At 35.8% G+C, this 22,763-nt stretch overlaps 1 protein-coding gene across 3 annotated transcripts in view; it reads right to left on the bottom strand.

Moving 5' to 3' along the window:
- Positions 1–223: 223 nt before the first annotated feature.
- NCAPG (non-SMC condensin I complex subunit G) overlaps positions 224–22,763 on the bottom strand; it is a 47,612-nt gene continuing 25,072 nt past the window's right edge. For 2 of the 3 annotated variants that reach the window (XM_058723005.1, XM_058723004.1), the window contains 8 exons: positions 18,318–18,545; positions 8,425–8,606; positions 7,986–8,160; positions 5,223–5,384; positions 4,615–4,753; positions 4,131–4,217; positions 2,630–2,699; positions 224–1,698 (listed from right to left, as the gene is read on the bottom strand). In XM_058723005.1, coding sequence (XP_058578988.1) covers positions 1,575–1,698; positions 2,630–2,699; positions 4,131–4,217; positions 4,615–4,753; positions 5,223–5,384; positions 7,986–8,160; positions 8,425–8,606; positions 18,318–18,545 — 1,167 coding nt within the window. In that variant the 3' untranslated portion in view covers positions 224–1,574. The remainder of the gene's footprint in view (positions 1,699–2,629; positions 2,700–4,130; positions 4,218–4,614; positions 4,754–5,222; positions 5,385–7,985; positions 8,161–8,424; positions 8,607–18,317; positions 18,546–22,763) is intronic. The other variant, XM_058723006.1, reaches the window with a different exon arrangement.

The following is a 22,763-nucleotide window of genomic DNA, read 5'->3' on the forward strand; positions in this document are numbered from 1 at the left end:
GTAAGAACATGGCTCCTTCCCTTTGGATAGCCTGGCTGTAGGGTAAATGGGATTTAGTTTATGGTGTTTCTAAAGACTTTTCCTTCTAGCACATTCTGTGTACACTTTATGTCCTTATTTCTCCCTTTACCCCACCCACAAAAATTATTTTTAAAGTGACAGGGATTTAACAAAAGAAGACTTACATAAGGAATTTGAAGCACAGAAAGACACAGAGCCAACAGAATGAAAAACAATCATTTTTTATTGTTTTATATCACCACCATATCTGCCTTTTCCTTTTGCTTAATAAGCATTCTTACTTTATAACTTTCAGACTCCTTTTATATTTCTGAGTTTTATAAAGCACATATATATGTATGTAATATAGCAATTTGGTTCTAAAAAGCACAACGATCTTAATTTAGCTCTTACAACATCACCTTAAAAAAAAACGGCCTCTAGTGAATAAACCTTAAAAAGCACAATCATTATTAGTACAGATCCAATGTTTGTTAGGACATTTCTGTTCTGGATAATAAAGAGAAAAGGTAAGTACCAGAGAGAGAAGAACGTGCATTTTGCTGGGTGTTGCAGCAGGAAGCAGGGCTCAGTTCACACGCTAGAAGTTCCCCAGGTCAGGCAAGTGCCAGTTTGAGAAGAAAAGTGAAATGGACAGTGACAGAACAAGTGCTCATAAACTAGTATGTAAAGGATTTCCTGTCACACTTTTCTCACTAGCATTCTCTTTTATTATCCACAATATTATTTTGTTATGCCAAAAACACAGAAAGCAACTCCAGCATTAATATGTGTAAGGGGGGGGTGGGGCACCCAGTTGGCTCAGTTGGTAGAGCCGGTGACTCTTGATTTTGGGGTCAAGTTCAAGCCCCACACTGGGTATAGGGATTACTTATATATACATATACATATATGTGAACATCTCCCTAACCCAAGAAACACCATCACAACCATAAGCAAACGAGGGCTCTCAGATACAAATATTTTAAGAAGAGAAATTACCCATTCAGGTAGCATTACCAAAATATTTTTAGTGTAAGAATCACAAAACAAAATTATCAAAATAACTTTGACTTAGATGCTGGGTACTTTAAGTTCATTGTACTGTTTCTCCCTTAAGGTAAGCTCCTTTCTAGCCAGTTTGTGGTACTTCATTTGCCCTTGAGATGTCCCTTTTTAATGTGTTCTGAAGTGTTTTCATTGATGTTGCATGGGCCACACCTAAATCAAAGCTTCCTAAATGCAAGCTACTAGCTAGTTACACTGAAAAGCTGTCCATAATGCCATACTAAACATGAGAGTTCATAAGCATCCCCTGGAAACCTACTGAAGCAGCAGGTTCCTAGGCCCACCTTAGATCCTGATTAAATCCACGTGACTGATGCAGGTGTCGGTGGAGCACACTGACAGGCGCTGTCCTGATGCTTCAGTACAGGCAAAGTAATGAATCGCACAGCACAAATTGCTACATGAGGCATTTTCTAATTTTGATACAAGAGTAACTGTATTAGAGCAGAGAACTGAACATAATTTTAAAGGACATGGTCAAAAGGACTTCACCTCCATCATCTCTTCTAACTTGTATCTTCATTGAGAAACTGTGCAAGGTTAACTTTACTTTTTTCTAGTGCTGCTGTTTTGGCTCGTCTTGGTAATCTCCTCTTCATTTCTGATTCTGGCTCTGGAACTTCAGGGTCACTAAATAGATGTTGAAAATACACCAATTTAAATACAAGCTTTAAACCCTCAAGTTTATTTATCAATAAAGCTCTTTGCTTCTGTCATTTTATCAGTGTGTAATTGATATCCTGATTTCACTAGGTTTAAAACTAAAGCCAAAAAGACTAACTGGCTATCCTGCCAAGTAAATCATGGGAAACCTAGGTAATTGCTTTTTATATCTATATAGAACCTTGTGTTATAAAGAAAAAACCAAATTTTGTAATGAAGCGTGTGATTAAACAGGAACAACTGCCCAAAAGAATTCTGGAGGACAACACAAAGTGAAAAAAAAATTTAAGTTCTCTTAATTCAGGCAATAAATTCTTAAAACACTCTGGAAATAGCAAGTTTCCTGAAAACATTTTAAATTTAGTCAAAATTTAACCTAAAGTTCTATACTAACAGTGTACACATTACAGTTTTACCAATGAATAGATGAATTCAAGAGAACTTTCAGCTTCCAACAGTGGCTTAATTTGCAGAATCTAAAAGTAAACACTATACCACAAATATATGCAATTTACAATGATAGAATAATTCTGCTATGTCAAGAACCCAAATCTAAATCCTAAGAGTTTGCTAATTCAGTATCAGAGGAGTCATACATCCAATCACATAATCAGAAGTATACATGGAAATATAAATTGAAAGGATGTATTAAAGATGACCACCTAGGACTAGGAGCCATCCCAGTAGGAAAAGCACACAGCCATGGGAGGTCAAATGCCCTTGATAATGGAATTTGAGATTTGAGATATATATCTCCAAGACCTCGCTATTTACAGTTTCCACTGAGTATTGTGTTACACGCTGAGCTTTTCACAGTGGATGGAAACTACATTTTTTTTCTTTTTCTAGACCAAAAAAAAAGATAGGCCTCTACATTTTCTAGATGTGCGTGGCATACCTTTCAGAGTCAACCTGAGCAGTATGGTGTCTCCTGTTCATCCTAGCTGAAGCTGTCACTTTTCTCTGTCCTTAAAGAAAGTATATAATTCATTATTAAAATTCATTACCATTTCTGGGCTACTCAAATCCTTTCTTTTCCCTCTACAACACATTTCCTCCTAGATTCCAGCCATTTATTCATTTTTTTGGTAAGCTTGGATAATAGGCAAGGGAAAATATGGAAATCAAATTATAAGGAGGCAAATTTGAAATATATTTGAGAGAAAGAAGAATGTGAAAAATAAGCTATATAAACAGAAGTACTTCTATTACAGCTATAGCCTAAGACATATGGAGAAACATGAATATTAAGATTAGAAAAGTAGGGTAAGCCCAGAAAGGCTTAAGCCCATAACAGGTCCGAAAGAAAGAGAATTTAGTGGCTTGTAAAATATTCAGACGTATACATGGCCAATTCAAATACGTGTTCTAAAACATTTTTCAGTGTAAAAACTAGACCTTTTAACAATATGCTGAAGATTGCAAAAATTCCACTTGCTAGAAATTTGTAAGGTTAAGAAGACAAAGCTTATTAGCCTGTGATGCTCCTCAATTATGATAAGAATCTGATCACTCAGTATGAGTATTTGGTTGAAATTTATACACCCTATTTATTCATGTTTTTCTCCAAAACCTTACATATTTGCTTATAAATACAGCTAGCCCCGAGAAAACATCCAACAATATGGGACTACTTTGGAACAACACCCAACAATAAGCATTTAAATAACTGATTGGCTACAAAAATATTATGGCCAGATTCCATTTAGAAAAAAAATTAAATCTGCATAGGAAAGGGTCTCAAAATTGTTTTGTTTTTTTTTTTTAAGAATTCAAATAATGGTTGGTTCATGGGTGGGATTATTAGTGTTCTTTTTATTAGTTTGCTGCATGTATTTTCTGATTCTTCTGTAATAAGCATGAACTGCTTTTGTAATAATAATAAAATAATAAAAAGATCTTGAATTTCAGATTTTTTCCAAGTGATCCCTTGATAGTCAACATTTACTTTATTCCATTTGTACAAAGCCCCTATTGTTGGATATTCCTTGGGAAGTAAATTATGTTGAGAAATTATGAAATAAAATGGGAAAAAGGAAAACAGAAGCCCTATAGGGAAAAAAGGACAAAACTACTTAACATATAAGGATAGAATACAAACAACTGCTAACATAAAATCATCAATGATCATTTGATAAAAAAAAATTTTAATTTAACCCAAATAGTCCTTTACAATATGATACACTGCATCCTATCTCTTTCAGTCAAAAGCACTTGGAGCAACACTGATATAATCTTTCAGACATGGAGCAAAACCTAATATCCACTGAGAGAACTCAAAATAAAGTTAAGGATATCTGAGACACTTAAAAATCTTTATCAGTAAGGAAACTTGCAAAATGAGTATTTCATTGGAAAACAAAATTGCAAAGTTTTATTATACTCAATCCATACACTACCTCTGTTAGTCTTCTGCTGAGTGGATTTTGATGCTCCAGTTGCTTTTACATCCCTGAGAGGGGTTCTATATGCTTCTTTACGATTTTCTAGTAAAGGAAATAATACAACAATGTAAATCTTAAAAAGCTTAATTAATTACTTTAAATGGTCTTTCCAAATCAATTTTTCATAAAACAGAAATGACAACCAGTACAATTAATAGCTACTGAAAATGAAAAGTGTCATAAACCAGTTTCAAAAAGAATGTGAATACTGTAAAGTAAGCAAACAAAACCCCTAAGATAGTACGCAGTCATGTGGTGAAAAACGTACACACTAAAAAAACGAAGTAGAATAAACACTTATCAGTAATTTGTTTTCCAGGGGAATTAGAAAATTTTTTCTTTCGTTTCTGAAATCGAACCACATGCTAGAGGAGAAAAAATGTGCTTCAGTAAAGATGAAAAGGAGAGAATATAAATACACAGGTTAGTATGTTATTACCATCTTCAATTTGAAAACCAGTCATATTCATGTTGGCATCCTGTGCTGCTACCACTTGGTCACCATACTCTTTATTTCCTTTTTCTAACTGAATCTTGATTTTCTCCAGAGCTCTCACACATGTCCTATCTTTTACTTCCTATAATAGAAAACATTATTAACACTTTTTTTAATACAGCATTTCCTAATCTCTCAAAAAGCTACATACTGTTATTCAGTAGTTTAAAAACATGTTACGGACGCCTGGGTGGCTCAGTCAGTTAAGCGTCCGACTTTGGCTCAGGTCATGATCTCACAGTTCATGGGTTCAAGTCCCATGTCACGCTCCTTGCAGACAGCTTGGAGCCTGGGGCCTGCTTCAGATTCTGTGTCTCCCACTCTCTCTCTGCCCCTCCCCCAGCTCATACTCCCTCCCTCTCCTTCTCTCTCTCAAAAATAAATAACCATTAAAAAAATTTTTTTTAATTCTATTAAATTTATGAAGGAAACATTTACTTCAAATGAGCAGACACAGTTTGCCAACGTATGTATAATTTAATACAAGCACATAAAGTCTACTTTGATAAAAAAAATTTATGCACGTTAAGAGTAATTAGAAACTACTTTACCTCCAGCATCTCATTCAACAGAAACAAAAGATCTTGAGCAAGATTGCTACTGAGTTCTAAAGAACTCAAGGCTTTCGTATAGACCCGAATTTCTGGTGAACACGGACATGTTAAGATCTCATTGCAAATTTTTATAGCCAAATTGTCATGAACTGTTAAGGCCTAGAAGATCAAGAGAAAAAGCTTTGTCAATGCAAAATGGTATCATTACAATATAGTTCCCTACACATCTAACAAGCATTTCCAACTAATTATCTTGCCATAATCCCAAATGCAAAATTTCTAAACCCAAATTTAACATATTCCTTGCAAACTGAACTGCCCCTCGCCCCTTTTTCTAGAAGATGCTGTGGTACAGGATCGAGATCTGCCCCCTTCACAACTAAAGCATTCATCCTCCAGCTACTATGAGTTCTGGAGGCTAAAAGTTCCCACGTGCAGAACTGATCCAGGCTGAAGACAGTGGGGCCCTGCCACATTCTTAGTTCACATTCAGTGGCTGGAAGATGTACGGGTACAACAGCTCAGCCTTGTCTCAATTCTGGACAACTCAAAGGACTATCCCAGTTCTAGAACTACCTATGGGATGAGTTGGGACTTTAAGACTTCATGACAGTTCAACTTCTTTCTCTCCCCCAACCTACTTCCCTCACTTTCACATTGAAAGATGTCAACACCTTCTTCGAGGTCTTCTGTAACCCATACTGGGTTATCTGGGACTCCATCTTCCTTGCCTCTCCAAGCTCTTTCTTCATGGCTTTTAGACCCATAATCTTCCTCCATCTCAGCTTCTATTCTTTCTACTTTCTATTACTACTATTATTTTTCTGTAAGCTTTTATCTCTTAATTATATAGATTTCCAACTACTCTCTTTGATAATACTCTATTCTTCTCACCAATTCACCTTATGTAACAATACTGACCAACTTCATCTTTCTATTAGGTAACTTTCATCCCATTAAGCCTTTTAATAATATACCCTGCGTTGTTATGGCAAATACAGCCAACTCCAAATTCCCTACCTTAATGTTCTGCCTTCAACAGGGCCATTCTGGTCCTTAGGCAGAATGATTCTTCCATAGTTCTCCTGTAGGACTTGCACAACCAGCTTCATTTAATCACTTCTACCGAAAGTCTTTTTCCCTCTACCCAAACCACTCCCCAAATCCCAACAAGACTTCACTGAATTTTACTAGTAATGCTGTACTCATCACTCCTAAAACATGAACCCTGCCTTCTAAAGTCGTAAAGGACTTAGAGCTCTATCACCACCCTGATTATATTTTGCCTTAACATTCATTGTAATCTTCTTTCCAATCACTTGTAACATAATGACTTGAAAGCGGTATGCAAACACTAAATATCAATTAAAATAAAAAAGCAATACTTTCAACTTAATTAGTTGGCATCTGAAATCATTAATAACACATTAATTTTCAACATGATGACAAGTTTGATTAAATGACTTATTCAAGGAGTGGGACACCTGGGTGGTTCAGTTAAGCATCTGACTCTTGGTTTCAGCTCAGGTCATGATCTCACAGTTTGTGAGATGGAGCCCCACATCGGGCTCTGCACTGATGGCATCGAGCCTGCTTGGGATTCTCTCTCTTTCTCTCTCCCCCTCCTCTGCTCACACTCTGTCTCAAAATAAATAAAACAAAAATTTTAAAAATAGTATTAAAGGATTAAAAACCCAGCCTAAGTTTAAACTATGGGACAGTTTGCAGTTCAATTATCTTCTCTGAATTAAAAACAAAAATAAGGGAGCCTGCGTGGCTCAGTTGAGCATCTGACTCTTGATTTCAGCTAGGGTCATGATTCCAGGGTCATGATGGCCCACATCAGGCTTGGGATTCTCTCTCCTTCTGCCCCTCTCCCCCATTCATACTCTAAAAAAAAAAAAAAAAATGAAAATGAAAATAAAAATTTAAATAAGCTTGAGGTGACCTTCATTCTTTGAATTCTTCCTTGTCTCAGAAACAGATAAGATAATGTTTGAAGACTCGATCTGAGTCCTAGATAAACAGGACATTTTCAGAATGTTTAAAGCCAGCACTATAGTAGTCAGGAGGGGGTAGTGAGAGAGATGAAATTTTGGCAAATTCTTTTCAGGAGCAAAATATTAGCACTTATTACTTCTATCTTTATAGGATTACAACTATTCCCGAAAGGTCTTTTTTTCTTCAGTTTTTTTTATAAGTTTATTTATTCATTTTGAGAGAGACAGAGAGAATGAATGGGGGAGGGCGAAAAGAGAGGGAGAGAATCCCAAGCAGGCTCCTCAAACTCATGAAACAGGAGATCATGACCTGAGCTGAAACCAAGAGTTGGACGCTTATTAACCCACTGAACCACCAGGGCACCCCAGCAAAAGGTCTTTTTCTTCCTTTGTGTTATGTGCCACCATATAGACCAGAAATCTCTAGAGGCACCTGGGCGGCTCAGCTGGTTAAGCATCTGCCTTCGGCTCGAGTCATCTCATGGTTCGTTGGTTCAAGCCCCACATCAGGTTCTGTGCTGAGAGCTCAGAGCCTGGAGCCTGCTTCAGATTCTGTGTTTCCTTCTTTGCCCCTCCCCTGCTCATTCTCTGCCTCTAAAAAATAAATAAATCCAAAAAAAAAAAATAGAAAAAAGAAATCTCAAGATCAAAATGTGGCTTCTATTTCAAAGAACATAAAAGAAAAGATTATTTTACCAAAACAACAGTGACCTACATGATAGTTATCATCCTTACCATCCATAGGCCAACTTTCACCCACCTGATAATCTTGTGAATTTTTGGCCTGAGGATTTAATCCACTTGGTCTTGTCAAATCTACAAGTAACTCAGCAACATTAGTGATATCTATTTCAGCTAAGGGAGAAGATGCAGGGGCACTGGCCAGTGTTTGCAAAGTTGGAAGAAAGGCTTCTTCAAAACATTCCTGATTAGTCCTATTGAAAAATAATTCGGAAGTATGTTGGCAAAGAAAAGGCATGTGGTCCTCAAAAAAAAAAAACGTATAAAATTCACCCCATTAAGATACAGTATATTTTCATCTAGGAAACAAATAATTGAGGTAAATAAAATCTAAGTAAGTTATCCTCATTTTCATCACTAACCACTGAAGAAAAACAAAATTATATTACAGATATGACTCATGGGGAGCCTGAATTTAACTTCAAGTCAGATTCTGATTTATCCGTTTAACTAAATACCTGCTCGCATAAGCAAACATGGGGAAGAACACGCCCAGGCAATGTCGAAGTCGAATATCCTCTTCAGTCACAGGATTGTACCATAACAAGATAAGGCGAGAAAGAATCCTGCTGCTGACCAAAAGCCCTGAGAACATCAGCTTGGCTAATCCTTCTGCAGCTCCTGTTCTGAGTTCAGACACCTAATAAAAATGACTTTTATTAAAAGAAATATTTTTATTTGTATCTTTTTAAGCCTTACATAATGTAGCCTGTCCTACAATATTTTTCTATGAATTATCAAAAAATCACTCATACTATGTATTTGTTAAAGACACAGAAAAAGATTTTGTATCTTCCTTTTAGGTCAAGGCTATGCGACAAATTATTAGTCTAGCTAAGAAAACTTCAATTCCCTTAAAATTCTTTAGAAGAACCAAAAGGTCTTTTAAACACTGTGAAACCAAAAGTCAAAACGTTATGTATTACATGCTTATCATGATGTAGTATCTAGAAAACACTCACTAATGATCCCTGCCATCAGAGGAAGGTGGCCTGTAAACAGAAGCTCCGAGGTAGGAGTGGCACTGCGTTGGAATGAGGGGAAATGTGAACAGAAGGTGTACTGGTAGAAAAAGACATTTCTAGAAAGAGTAACCAAAACACTCTTAAGACAAGGAAATGGAAAAGATATAGAGATATTCAAATGGAGGTACAGGCATAAAAGAGGGATAACAAAAAATACTAATTATTGAGACTGAATGAAAGTCGAGCCTTTGACACTTCCCAGAGGCATGATCCTGTGCATATGAACTTTGCACTCCACTTTTTTCATATAAAAAGAGGATAATAAAATTACAGTTACAAGGACAAAGAAATACTACAAATAAAACTCTTCATAAGTACTAGCCACATAGTAAATCCTCAACAAATATCAGTTATTATTTATTATCACTGATGAACAGTAAGGTTTGCTCAGTGAGCACATTACAGAGATCTTAAAACTCAGGTGAAAAAACTCAACCGCCCTGAGGAAGGATATGGAACCACTGAAGGTTTTTGAAACGATGGAGAAATAAGATTTAAATGAGGTTTCAGGAAAATCATCTTTAGATTATAATCTACGAATGTAAAACAAATCTAAACTAGGAAGAATTAAAAAGAAAAAAAAATGGAACGAGCAAATATAAGAACTATTTCAAAAAAAACTCAAAAGTAAGATTTAGAGGTCAATAAGATTAATAAGTGCTAAGGCACTAGCACGTGCTTTCCACACATTAACTCATTTAGGGCTCACAACCTGAAAGGGCAGAGACTTTGTTCCACACAGCACCGTACTCTCCAGAACATAGTGACTAGCACATTACTAACCCTCAAGTATCTGTTGACTTATTTAAACCATCCACTGAATAGATATCATTATCCCCACTTTACAGATGAGGAAAAAGACCAGAGACCATAAACACCTTATTGAAGATTTACACATATGCAACCAGAACACAAATCTACAAGTCTACAACTCCAAAGGCTGCATGCATGCTCCCCATCTTTTTAAAATGTTAAACTACGGGGTTGCCTGGGTAGCTCAGTTGGTTAAAGATCCAACTCTTAGTTTTGGCTCAGGTTGATCTCATGGTTCGTGAGATCAAGCCCTGCATCGGGCTCTGCACTGACCACACCGACACTGCTTGGGATTCTCTCTCTCTGCCCCTCTCCCTCACTCACGCTCTCTCTCTCTCTCCCTGAAAAATAAATAAATAAAATGTTAAACTATGACATACCTTCCTCATAGCAACTGTAATCCATCTGAAGTTCAATGTCAGAATTTTGAAATGGGACAGAACTTTATGTCTTTAAAAGACTTTTTAAATGTTAAAAGATTCTTATTATGGACCAGAGGACAATGAAGTAAATCCAGAATTTTTTTTAGTGTTGATGACAAAAATAAAGTCAAAATCACAGAATCAAGTTTATCCAGAAAAAGATTAAGGTGCCAGTACTATTTTTAAAAAAACAAAAAAAACAAACAAACAAAAAAGATTAATTCCTTCATTGTCACACTATTGAATATTGTTCAATAGTTTTCCTACCAATGCAATGTCAGCAAGCCCACAGCACTGGATATTTCCCAACAGGAAATCAGTATGTCACTTGAGTATTAACTCAAAATTTAAAAAGCCAACATCAGCCTTTTGATTGGTGAATTTAATTTACTTACACTTAAATTACTGTCAAGGACTGACAACTGCCATTTTGCAATCAAAATCTATTTAGTCAAAAACTTTTAACAAAGGGTAATAAATTCTGATATTAAAAAGGTTAATTCATCAAAAAAGAGGAAAAAAGAGAATTAGAAGTATAGACATAACAAATAACAGAGCCTCTAAATACATAAGCAAGCACTGACAGAAATGCAGAAAGGAATAGCTCAACAGTAATAATTAAAGAGCTTTCTGTAATGGACAGAACATCCGGACAGACCAACAGGGAAACAGAGGGCTCAAACAACACTACAGATCAACCAGACCTACCACACACGTATTCACTCCACCTTACTATAGCGGAATGTATTTTCTTCTCAAGTGCACATGGACTATCCTCATGGACAGACACCATGTTAGGCCAAAACAACTCTAAATAAATTTAAAAGAATGAAAACATTGAAATTTCTTCTCAAACCACAACAGAATACACCTAGAAAGCAGTAACAGAAGGAAACTATAAAATTCACAAACGTGCCAACAATACACTCTTTTCACACACCAATGATCAAAGAAGACATCAAAAGGGAATTTAGAAAATACTTAGAGATGAACTAAAATGAAAATACAAAAAACTAAAGCTTACGAAGTGCAACAAAAGCAGTGCACACACAGGGCCATTTATAGCAGTAAATGCTTACACTAAAAAAAAGAAAGAAAGGAAAGAAAGAAAGGAAAGAAAGAAAGAAAGGAAAGGAAAGGAAAGGAAAGGAAAGGAAAGGAAAGGAAAGGAAAGGAAAGGAAAGGAAAGAAAGAAAGAAAGAAAGAAAGAAAGAAAGAGAAAGAAAGAAAGAAACCACCTGGGTGGCTGAGTCAGTTAAGTGTCTGACTTTTGATTTTGGCTCAGGTCATGATCTCACGGTTCACGGGTTAGAGTCTGGTGTCAGGCTCTGTGAAGACAGAATCTGTTTGGGATTCTCTTTCTCCCCCTCTCTCTGCCCCTCACCCACTCGCACACGAAAGCACGTGCACGCGCGCACTCTCTCAAAATAAAAAACAACAACAAAAAAAAAAGAAGATGCAAACCACTGAAATCAGAAATAAAAGCAGGAACGTTACAGCTGACCTTATACTAATAAAAAGAATTATAAGAAAATACTATGCGCTGACCACCAAAATATTAAAAAACTTAGATGAAATGGACAATTTCCTAAAATTTACTCAGTAAAAAACAAGATCCAAATAGCCCTCTGATAATACCCAGAGTAAATAAGTCATAGAAACCTCCCCAAGAGAAAAGTCCAACACTAGATGTCTTTACAGGTAAATCCCCACCAAGCAGTTAAAGAAGAATTAACACCAATCTTCTCACAGTCTTCCAATAAATACAAGAGGAGCAAACAATTCCCAACTCAATAAATGAAGTCAGTATTACCCTAACACCAAAGCCTGGCAAAGACAATGCAAGACAGCTACAGTCCAATTTCCCTTATGAACACAGACACAAAAACATTCAACAAAATGCTACCAAACCAACAACATATTAAAAAGATTATACACCGGGGCGCCTGGGTGGCTCAGTCGGTTAAGCGTCCGACTTTGGCTCAGGTCATGATCTCGCGGTCTGTGAGTTCGAGCCCCGCGTCGGGCTCTGTGCTGACAGCTCAGAGCCTGGAGCCTGCTTCGGATTCTGTGTCTCCCTCTCTCTCTGACCCTCCCCCGTTCATGTTCTGTCTCTGTCTCAAAAATAAATAAACATTAAAAAAAATTAAAATAAATAAAATAAAATAAAATAAAAGATTATACACCATAACCAAGTGGGATTTTTCCCAAGAATACAAGGGTCATTCAACAGAAGAAAATCAAGCAATGTAATATATATATCAATAAAGGAACAAAAACCCACATGAGCATCTCAACTGATGTAGAAACATGCTTTCATGATAAAAACAAAACAAAGAAAAAAAAAGAGTAGAAAGAAACTCTCAAAATGATAAAGATCATTTATGATGAATCCACATCATACTCAATAGTTAAAGACTGAAGAAGTTCCCCTAACATCAGAGACAAAACAAAGATGCTTGTTTTCATTTTTGTTTTGCTTTTAGAGAGAGGGAGTAGGTGAAGGAGGTAGAGGGAGAGAAAGAGAGAATCTTAAGCATGCTGCACACTCAGCAAGGAGTCCAACATGAGGCTCAGTCCCATTACACTGGGATCATGACCTGAGCCGAAATCAAAAGTCAGATGCTCAACTGACTGAGCCACCCAGAAACCCCAAAAGATGCTTGCTTTAACCCCTGCTGCTCCACAGTGTACTGGAGGTTCCAGTTAGAACAATCAGGCAAAGAAAGAAGTGCGAGATGCAGGAGAGAAGAATCAAAGGAAAACACTTCAAAAGAGAAGGGCTGAAGAAGGTGCAAGGCTTTAGGACAAGTTTACAAAGCCTCAGCTAGGCTTGTAATGAATGCCTAGAGCCATTAACATAGTCCAGGGCTGGATCCTCCTTCACACCTGACCCTTCCTAGTGTTATAGAAACCAATTAACTCGTAATTCAACCTTGAAAAGCTAAACCATTAGATTGATTAACACACTTGCTGAGCTGACTTTATGCACATAGTCTTTAGCAATTATCCTAATAAAAAGAAGCTTCATTCTGGAGGGGCCTCATTCCGACTTGAGTATGTGGATGTTCACTTAACTGCACTTTGTTTGCAGACTCATCATTTGTGACTCCAGCCATACTCCCTGCAACAGAAAGGAAAAAAGGAAAACGGGAAAAGGAAAGAAAAAGAAAGAAAGAAAGAAAGAAAGAAAGAAAGAAAGAAAGAAAGAAAGAAAGAAAGAAAGAAAGAAAGAAAGAAAGAAAGAAAGAAAGAAAGAAAGAAAGAAAGAAAGAGGAAAGAAGGAAGGAAGGAAGGAAGGAAGGAAGGAAGGAAGGAAGGAAGGAAGGAAGGAAGGAAAGAAAGAAAAAGAAAAGAAAGAAAGAAAAGAGAAAAGAAAAGAAAGAAAAGAAAGAAAAGAAAAGAAAAGAAAGAAAGAAAGAAAGAAAAAAGAAAAGAAAAGAAAAGAAAAGAAAAGAAAAGAAAAGAAAAGAAAAGAAAAGAAAAGAAAGAAAGGAAAGAAGGAAGAGAAATAAAAGACATATGAACTGGAAAGGGAAGAACTGAAACAATGTCTCTTCACAGATGACATGATCCTATACAGAGAAAATCTCAAAGAATTCACACACAAAAAAACTACAGGAGTTTAATACGTAAATGGAGCAAAGTTGAAAACCAAATCAAATAAACACATAAAAAACCCAATTGAGTTTCTATACAAAATCAATGAGCCATCCAAAAAGCAAATTAAGAAAACAATACCATTTACAATAGCATGCAAATACATAAGAATAAATTTAACCAAGAAAATTAAAGAGTTATACCTTGAAAACTACAAACCACTCTGAAAGTAATTAAATTTCTGAAAGAAATTAAAGATGACCTAAATAAATGGAAAGACATCCAAGTTTATGGACTGTAAGATTTTAACATTAAGATAGCATTACTATCCAGTGCAATCTACATATTCAATGCAAGCCCTATCAAAATTCTAGTGGACTTTTTTGCAGAAATGGAAAAACTAATCCTCAAATTCATAAAGAACTGCAAAGGACCCGGAGTAGCCAAACAATACTGAATATAATGAACAAAGTTGGAGAACTCAACTCCCAATTTCAAAACTTATTATGAAGTTAAACCAATTAAAACAGTCTGGTACTGGCAACGGACACACACAGGGAATGGAATATAATTGAGAGTCCAGAAATAAACTCACACACCTAGGTCAGCTGATTCTCCACAAAGGTGCCAAAACAATTCAGTGGGAAAAGAAGAGTCTCTTCAACTAACACAAACTGCATGTCCACAAACAAAACAATGAAACTGGACTTCTACCTAAAACCATGTGGAAATATTATTTGAAAATGCATCAAAGGCCTAAATATAAAAAGCTAAAAAAGTAAAACTCTTAGAAGGAAATACAGAAACAAATCTCCATGACTTGGATTTAGCAATATATTCTTAGATATGACATCAAAAAACACATAAGCAATAAAAGGAAAAAATACATAAATTAGTCTATCAAAATTAAAAATGTTTTCTATATCTAAGGACATTATTAAGAAAGTGAAAAGATAATGTATATGGAGAAAATATTTGCATATCATATATTTGATAAGGATCTACTACTCAGAATATATGAAGAAACTCAAAAAGCACAACCCAGCTTAAAACTGGGAAAAGGATTTGAAGACATTTTTCCAAACAAGACATACAAATAGGTAACAAGCACATAAAGATACTCATTAATCATTAGGGAAATGCAATTCAAAACCATTTGAGGTATCTTTTTAATCTACTAAAATGGTTAAAAAAAAGAAAACTTTACTGGAAAATAGTAAGTGTTGATATGAATGTGGAAAAACTGAAATCATTTAACGATGTTGATAAAAATGTAAAATGGTTTGGCTGCTGTGAAACAGTTTGGCAGGTCCTTAAAAAAGTTAAAGAAATTATCACATGAAACCATAAAACTCCTAGAAGAAAACATAAGAGGTAAGCTCCCTGACATAAATCTTGGGGTGATTTTTTGGATTTGACAACAAAAGCAAAGACAACATAAGCAAAATAAACAAGCTGGACTACATCAAACTGGAAAGCTCTACAAAGCAGCGGAAACCATTAACAAAATGAAAAGGCAACCTCAAAATGCAAGAAAATAGGGGCGCCTGGGTGGCGCAGTCGGTTAAGCGTCCGACTTCAGCCAGGTCACGATCTCGCGGTCCGTGAGTTTGAGCCCCGCGTCAGGCTCTGGGCTGATGGCTCGGAGCCTGGAGCCTGTTTCCGATTCTGTGTCTCCCTCTCTCTCTGCCCCTCCCCCGTTCATGCTCTGTCTCTCTCTGTCCCAAAAATAAATTAAAAATGTTGAAAAAAAAATTAAAAAAAAAAAAAAAAAAAAGTTAAAAATAGAATTACCCTGCAATCCAGCAATTGCACTACTAGGTATTTATCCAAGAAATACAAAAATACTAATTCAAAGAGATACATGCAACCCGATGTTTACAGCAACATTATCAACAATACCAATTATGGAAACAGTCCAAGTGTCCATTGACTGATGAATGGATAAAGAAGAGGTGGGTATATATATTTTTATTCAGCCATAAAAAATAAAATCTTGCCATTTGTAACAACATGGATGGATCTAGAGAGTATTATGCTAAGCGAAATAAGTTAAAGACACTCATATGTGGACTATAAGAAACAAAACAAATAAGGCGGGGGGGAGGGAAAGGTAAAGCCAGAAACAGACTCTAACTATTCAGAACAAACTGATGGTCACCAGAGGGGAGGTAGGTGAGAGGAAAGGTTAAATAAGTGATGGGGATTAAGGAGGACACTTGTTGTGATGAGCACTGGTTGTTGTATGGAAGTGTTGAATAACTATATTGTACACCTAAAACTAATATTATTGTATGTTAACTAACTGGAATTTAAATAAAAACTTAAAAAAAAATGTGCAGAGGAACTGAAATGACATTTTTCCAAAAACAACACAGAAATAGCCAACAGGAAGATGAAAAAGTGCTTAACATCACTAATCTTTGGGGAAATGCAAACCAAAACTACAATGCAATATCACTTCACACTGTTTGAATCAACAAAAAGAAGCTAAGTGCTGGTGAGGATGTAGAGAAAAGGGATGCTTTGTGCCCTGCTGGTGGGAATATAAACTGGTGCAGCCACTACAGAAAACAATATGAAGTTTCCTCAAAAAAATTAAAAATAGAACTATCATATGGTCGAGCAATTCCACTTCTTGGTACATATATCCAAAGGAAGTGCAAACAGAATCTCAAAGAGAGATCTGCACTCCCATGTTCATTGTAGCATTATTTACAATAGCCAAGATATGGAAACAACCTAAGTGTCCATCAATGGGTGAATGGATGAAGGTGTGGTATAGATGCATATACAACAGAATATATTTGGAGGTAAAAAAGAAGGAAATCCTGCCATCTGCAACATGGAGAGTCCTTCAGGATGCTGTGCTAAGTGAAATAGCCAGACAAAGATAACTACTGTATGGTATCACTTTATATGTAGAATCTTAAAAAAAAAAAAAAAAAAAAAAAAAAAAAAAAAAAAGTCAGACTCATAGAAATAGAGTAGAAAAGTAGTTGCCAGGACTGGTGGCAGGGTTGGGAGGAGATACAGAGACATTGGTAAAAGCATACAAACTTTCAGTTGTAAGTTCTTAAAAAAATTAGAATTAAAATTAAAAAATTCTGAAGACCTAATGTAAAACATGGTGACTACAGTTGATAACGCTGTATTGTATAAATGAATTTTGCTACTAGGAGAGTAGAAATGTTCTCACATTCTGAATAAGTAGATAAATATGTGAATTGTTGGAATGTCAATTAACTAGATTGGGAGTAAATCATTAAAAAAAAAAAAAAAATCACCAATATGACCTAGTAAACCCCTCCTAGATATATACCCCCAAAACAGAAAACAAATACATATCCGTGCATGTTCACAATAGCACTATACACAATACCCAAAACGTGGAAACAGCCCAAATATCTTTCAATGGATGAGTGGCTAAACAAATTGTGGTACATACATAAAATGACAGATTGTTCTACCATAAGAAGGAATAAAGTACCGATACAAACTACAACATGGAGGAGCCTTGAAAATAAGCTAAATGAAAGAAAGTAGACACAAAGTCACATACTATATAATTAATTCCATTTATATGAAACATCTAGAATAGTTAAATCCATGGAAACAAAATGCATATTGGTGACTGTCAGGAGCTGGCAGGAGGGGAAATAGGGAGCAATTGCTCAATGGATCCAGTTTCCTTTTAGGATAATGAAAATGTTTTTAAAAATTGGACAGAGGTGGCAGTTGTATTACCTTGTGGATGTACTAAACACCATTGTCCACTTTAAAATTGTTGTATCAGTTGAAATATCAATTTCACCTCAATAAAAAAATATTAAAAAGTTTATTTATATATGCTATAAAAATGTAGTTCAAGGGTACCTTAAGGAAAAGGGTCTAATCCCATACTCTGTCTCAGACCTTCCACTGACCCAACATAAAATTACTTTAAATTATTTCTTAAGACTCTTGGGGGAAAAACTTTAAGTCATAAAACACAAAGACAGGGGAAAAGATGGGAAAAAAAACCACCAGAACCCCCTCTAATACTCATTTTTGTTTATACTTCAAAACTCTGCAAGGGCGCCTGGGTAGCTCAGTCGGTTAAGCATCTGACTTTGGCTCAGGTCATGATGTCACATGGTTCGTGAGTTCGAGTCCTGCGTTGAGTTCTGTGCTGACAGCTCACAGCCTGGAGCCTGGTTCAGATTCTGTGCCTCCCTCTCTCTCTGCCCCTCCCCAGCTTGCATTCTGTCTCTCTCTCTCTCTCTCAAAAATAAACATTAAAAAAAATTTTTTTTTTTAAACTCTGCACTTGCAATCAATCTGAGGGTGAGAAACAAGGTCTATCAGTATTGGAAGTGGGACTTGATTACATTTAAAAGGCAAAAGTTTTAAATTGCCAAATTTAAGCTTCAGCCTAAAAGAAATAAAGAGTATAAATATATACACAATAAAAAGAAATTTCATAATAACAGGGCTATGATCATTTCTTACCTCACTATCTAAGAAATCAGAAAGGAGTTTCAGAACATTCTTGGCTGTAGCAGTCTCTTCTTCAGCTTCTTTTACCTCTTGGTCTCCATCAGTGTTTATTTCTGCATGTTCACTTTGAAGGGCTTTGATTTTTTTAGTTTTAAAAGGTTCAATCCCAAATGTCATCAGTTGGTCAAAGATTGCCTTTAAAGCACTTATTTTTATTGTCACATCATCAATTTGCAAAACCTAAATTAAAATATCCCCCACCAAAAAAAGTAAATTTGGTAAAGTTTTCAGTCTGTTTATACTGCATAAAATTAACATGCACCTTATTTTCTTAGTCTAATTTCAACAGTCAAGTCCACATGAAATACCATTTTTCAAAAATTAAAATTTCCATTTTAAAGTTAATATTTTTATTTCTACCATAACATTTTTCACATAAATAAATAAATAAAATTATTCGAGAGAGAGCGCGCGCGCGTGTAAGTTGGGAATAAGGGCAGAGGCAGAGAGAGAATCTTAAGCAAGCTCCACACTTAGTATAGAACCCAACAACCCTGGGATCGTGACCTGAGCCGAAATCAAGAGTCAGATACTTAACTGACTGGGCTACCCGGCACCCGGTACCATAACATTTAGACTTCTATTTCATCCAGAAAAAGTTCACCTTCAGTACAAACTTCCTAGAACTAGAGTCAGGTTGTATTATTGTTCCTTTTATTTGAAAATGAATGGGGCACCTGGATGGCTTGGTCGGTTAAGCATCCAACTCCTGGTTTCAGCTCAGGTCACAAGCTCATGGTTCCTGAGTTCAAGCCCCACATCAGGCTCCATGCTGACAGTGCAGAGCCTGCTTGGGATTCTCTCTCCCCCCTTCCCCCACCTGCTCTCTCTGGCTCTCAAAATTAAACTTAAAAAAATATTTTTTAAAAAAAGAATGAATATATTATATTCACTATGATTTTCTTCTAAGATCTAGAAAAAGAGTTTAATTACATTGAAATTGTTTTGGGCCACCTATTAAGACAAAAACATTACATTCCAACCAATGAAAAGCATTCATTAAAAACATCAGTACTCTTAGTACTATTCTAGGTTATCAAGCTTCACTAAAGATAAAATTTTCTCTTATTAGCTCAATAAATTCAGAATTCATTAAAAGTGAATTCAGTTCTCAATGAACTGGACTCCTTTATAAAAGGAGGTGAACCTTATAAAACCCAGTGGTTTGTAGGAGTCTGTCCTAAGTTAAGAACACTGATTTCCTATATACCAAATTTCAAAGCCATGAAAAAGAACCGAATATTTCTATTATGAAGAGATTTATTATATTCCTTACTGCCCTTAAGATGTGGACACTGATAAATTATTTGGCTACATAGCTTAGCCTTTCTTTAGAATGAATGAAAATTACCTGCATGTTGGTCAAGTTAGTGAACTGAGAAAAATAGCTCAAAACTTTGAAAGAAATTTCAAGACTGTATCTATTATGGTAAGACCAACATATTTGCCAAAGCCAAATATAGTTTTCTTGACTGTTCTCTACAAATTCTAAACATGATACTCTTTCAGCAGTAACTTTGTTTTCCTTGCCCTTCTCAGTCCCTTACTGGCTAACAATAGCTATCAATACTGAATATTTATCTAAGAAAGACTTTAAAATGAAATAATCTCCCTCTCCCACCTAACAAGTGTATATATATGTCTTCAATCAATTTTTATTACTAAAACCTGATTTAAAAAAGAACTGATTTCTTACTCCCAAAACACAGCTATTTTCCCTTAATCTAAAATCTTCTAACAATAGCCCTAAGAATAATTTTATAAATATAAACAATTGAATTTATTCAGTGGTTAACTACTTTTGATCATGACCCACTTTAAGGACCTGATAAAGAGTTTAAAACCCCACCCCAGAAAAACATACAAAACAACAGGGGCGCCTGAGTGGCTCAGTTGGTTAAGCGTACGACTTCGGCTCAGGTCATAATCTCACAGTTTGTGAGGTTCGAGCCCCGCATCAGGCTCTGGACTGACAGCTCAGAGCCTGGAGCCTGCTTCAGATTCTGTGTCTCCCTCTGTCTGCCCCTCCACTGATTGCACTGTCTCTTGCATTGTCTCAAAAATACACAAACATAAAAAAATAAAAATAAAAAAATATAGGCAAAATCATACATATAATTTATTTTACTGCATTTGAAACTTTTATCATTCACATTTTTAATTTAAAAAAATTATACCTATTTTTAAGGCAAATATTAATAGCTAGTCCTTGAAAAAAGTTTAGAGATCACAGCTGTTTATACTTTAAAAAAAAAAAAAAGGCAAACTTTACTTCATTAAAACTTTAATTCCATGACAAGGCTGCTATTCTGTTGACTGGCTTGATTTGGAAGAGAGTAAAATTGTGGAATGGTCTTCATAAAAAACATCATTTATCTTTCATACCTGCCTCATTTTGACAATTCCTTTCTACTACAGAAAATTACATATATAAATACAAACAGTAACAAGCTCTCTCTGTCAAGTGGAAGATGAGGTAGTATTAAATAACTTCAGAATGGTCCAGGCCACTCTTAAGCATTACATTCATACTGCATTTCTTTGGACTAAAATGACCACAGCACTTATTACTGATATTATGCCAGCAAAAATTAAAAGGATCAAAATCCACATTTCATCACTAAAGGTTAACTGAACTTAATTATTTTCTGGGAAAGTCCTATGGTATTTCCTTTGCTGCAATACTAGAAATTTTATATAACTGTCTACCTTCAATCTTCTCTATCAGACTTCCAGCCTGACTACAACTTATAATTTTTTCAGCAGCATTCTTAATGGTATACAGAATATCTTAATGTTTTATCCCATTTTTAGAGCAAAAAAAAAAAAAATACACTTAACTAGACATAAATGAATCGTTCACTATCAAACATTCTAATAAGATTTTTCTTCCACGTTAAAAAAAAAAAAAAAGTAATGACCACGGGTCAATCTAGTACAAGATCCATCTTCTAGGAAGACAGGAAAGTAGAGAGTTTATTGTACACTAATTTCTTAGTAAAACCTCTTTGAAAATACAGGATTTTACTCCCTGGGTACCTATAAAGCCATAAAATTTCACAATAGTAAACAAGACTTTCTTGAGAATTACTAGCAGAACCACTGATGCCAATACCTGCTGATGTAAAAAGAATGTCTCACTATACATGGAGATTCACTCTGCATGTTGGAGCAAAACCAGATATATGGCCAAGCACTAAAAATGATTCATCTGAACAAAGTACCAATATTTTTCTTTCAGTTTCTTTGAGAAAGGAACTTCGCATCATTTTAAATACGGACATTTCAAGTTTCCAAAAGGACCTAACAATAACAGAAATTTTCCTGTGACAACAGTAGCATAGGATGATAAATATAAACAAAACAGCAACAGTAATTTCATCACTGCATTAAATAAATTGATCAGATGCCAAACGTCCCATAAAAGGAAACTAGAACAAAACTCTGAAATTTCTTATGACTGTCTTTTGACGTAAGTACAATTTTAATTTTCTTCCTTTGATACAAGCCACAAACAATTTGACCATTTCCAGAACACATGACTTCCCCAAGTTCTCTTTAATTGTATACTTTCTTTTTCCTGGTAATGTGATTGCAACATTAAAGGATGCTCCAAGATAAGGGTTTCTTGCTGAGGGAATATTCTATTATTGGTGGAGTTCAGTCTTTTAAAATAATCTTTTCATGAAAATGACGATCTGTGTTGTCACATGTTATTTTCAAATTGAGCACACAAAGTATTCCCATTTAACCTGTTGGCAAGCAATCTGCACTAAAATTCCTTGCAATTTTTTATACCATTTGGCAACACCAGATGCTACATTAATCACATCGTCTTTTTATATGGGAAATGGAGGGAGGTGTATTTTTGAAGTTAAGCCAGGCCCAAATGTTAAAGACAGATGTCCAAAGGAGTCATACTCCACTGGTACACTCGATGCCACCCCTTCTTGTCTACCCAATAGCACTCTAGCAACTGCCTTCTCTTCCCTATATTATCGATTTTTTCCTCTCACTAGGCCATACAAACATACTGTAACTTTCTCAACCTTAAAAAAAAATGGGGCGCCTGGGTGGCGCAGTCGGTTAGGCGTCCGACTTCAGCCAGGTCACGATCTCGCGGTCCGTGAGTTCGAGCCCCGCGTCAGGCTCTGGGCTGATGGCTCGGAGCCTGGAGCCTGTTTCCGATTCTGTGTCTCCCTCTCTCTCTGCCCCTCCCCCGTTCATGCTCTGTCTCTCTCTGTCCCAAAATAAATAAATAAAAAAAAAAAAAAATAAAAAAAAAAAATTGAAACCAAAAATATTTTGGGGCGCCAAGGTGGCTCTGTTGGTTAAACGTCCAACTCTTGGTTTCAAATCAGGTCACGATCTCACAGTGTGTAGGACCCAGCCCTGCAT

Source organism: Neofelis nebulosa, chromosome 3 (assembly GCF_028018385.1).
Source record: "Neofelis nebulosa isolate mNeoNeb1 chromosome 3, mNeoNeb1.pri, whole genome shotgun sequence".
NCBI classification, from domain to species: Eukaryota; Metazoa; Chordata; class Mammalia; order Carnivora; family Felidae; genus Neofelis; species Neofelis nebulosa.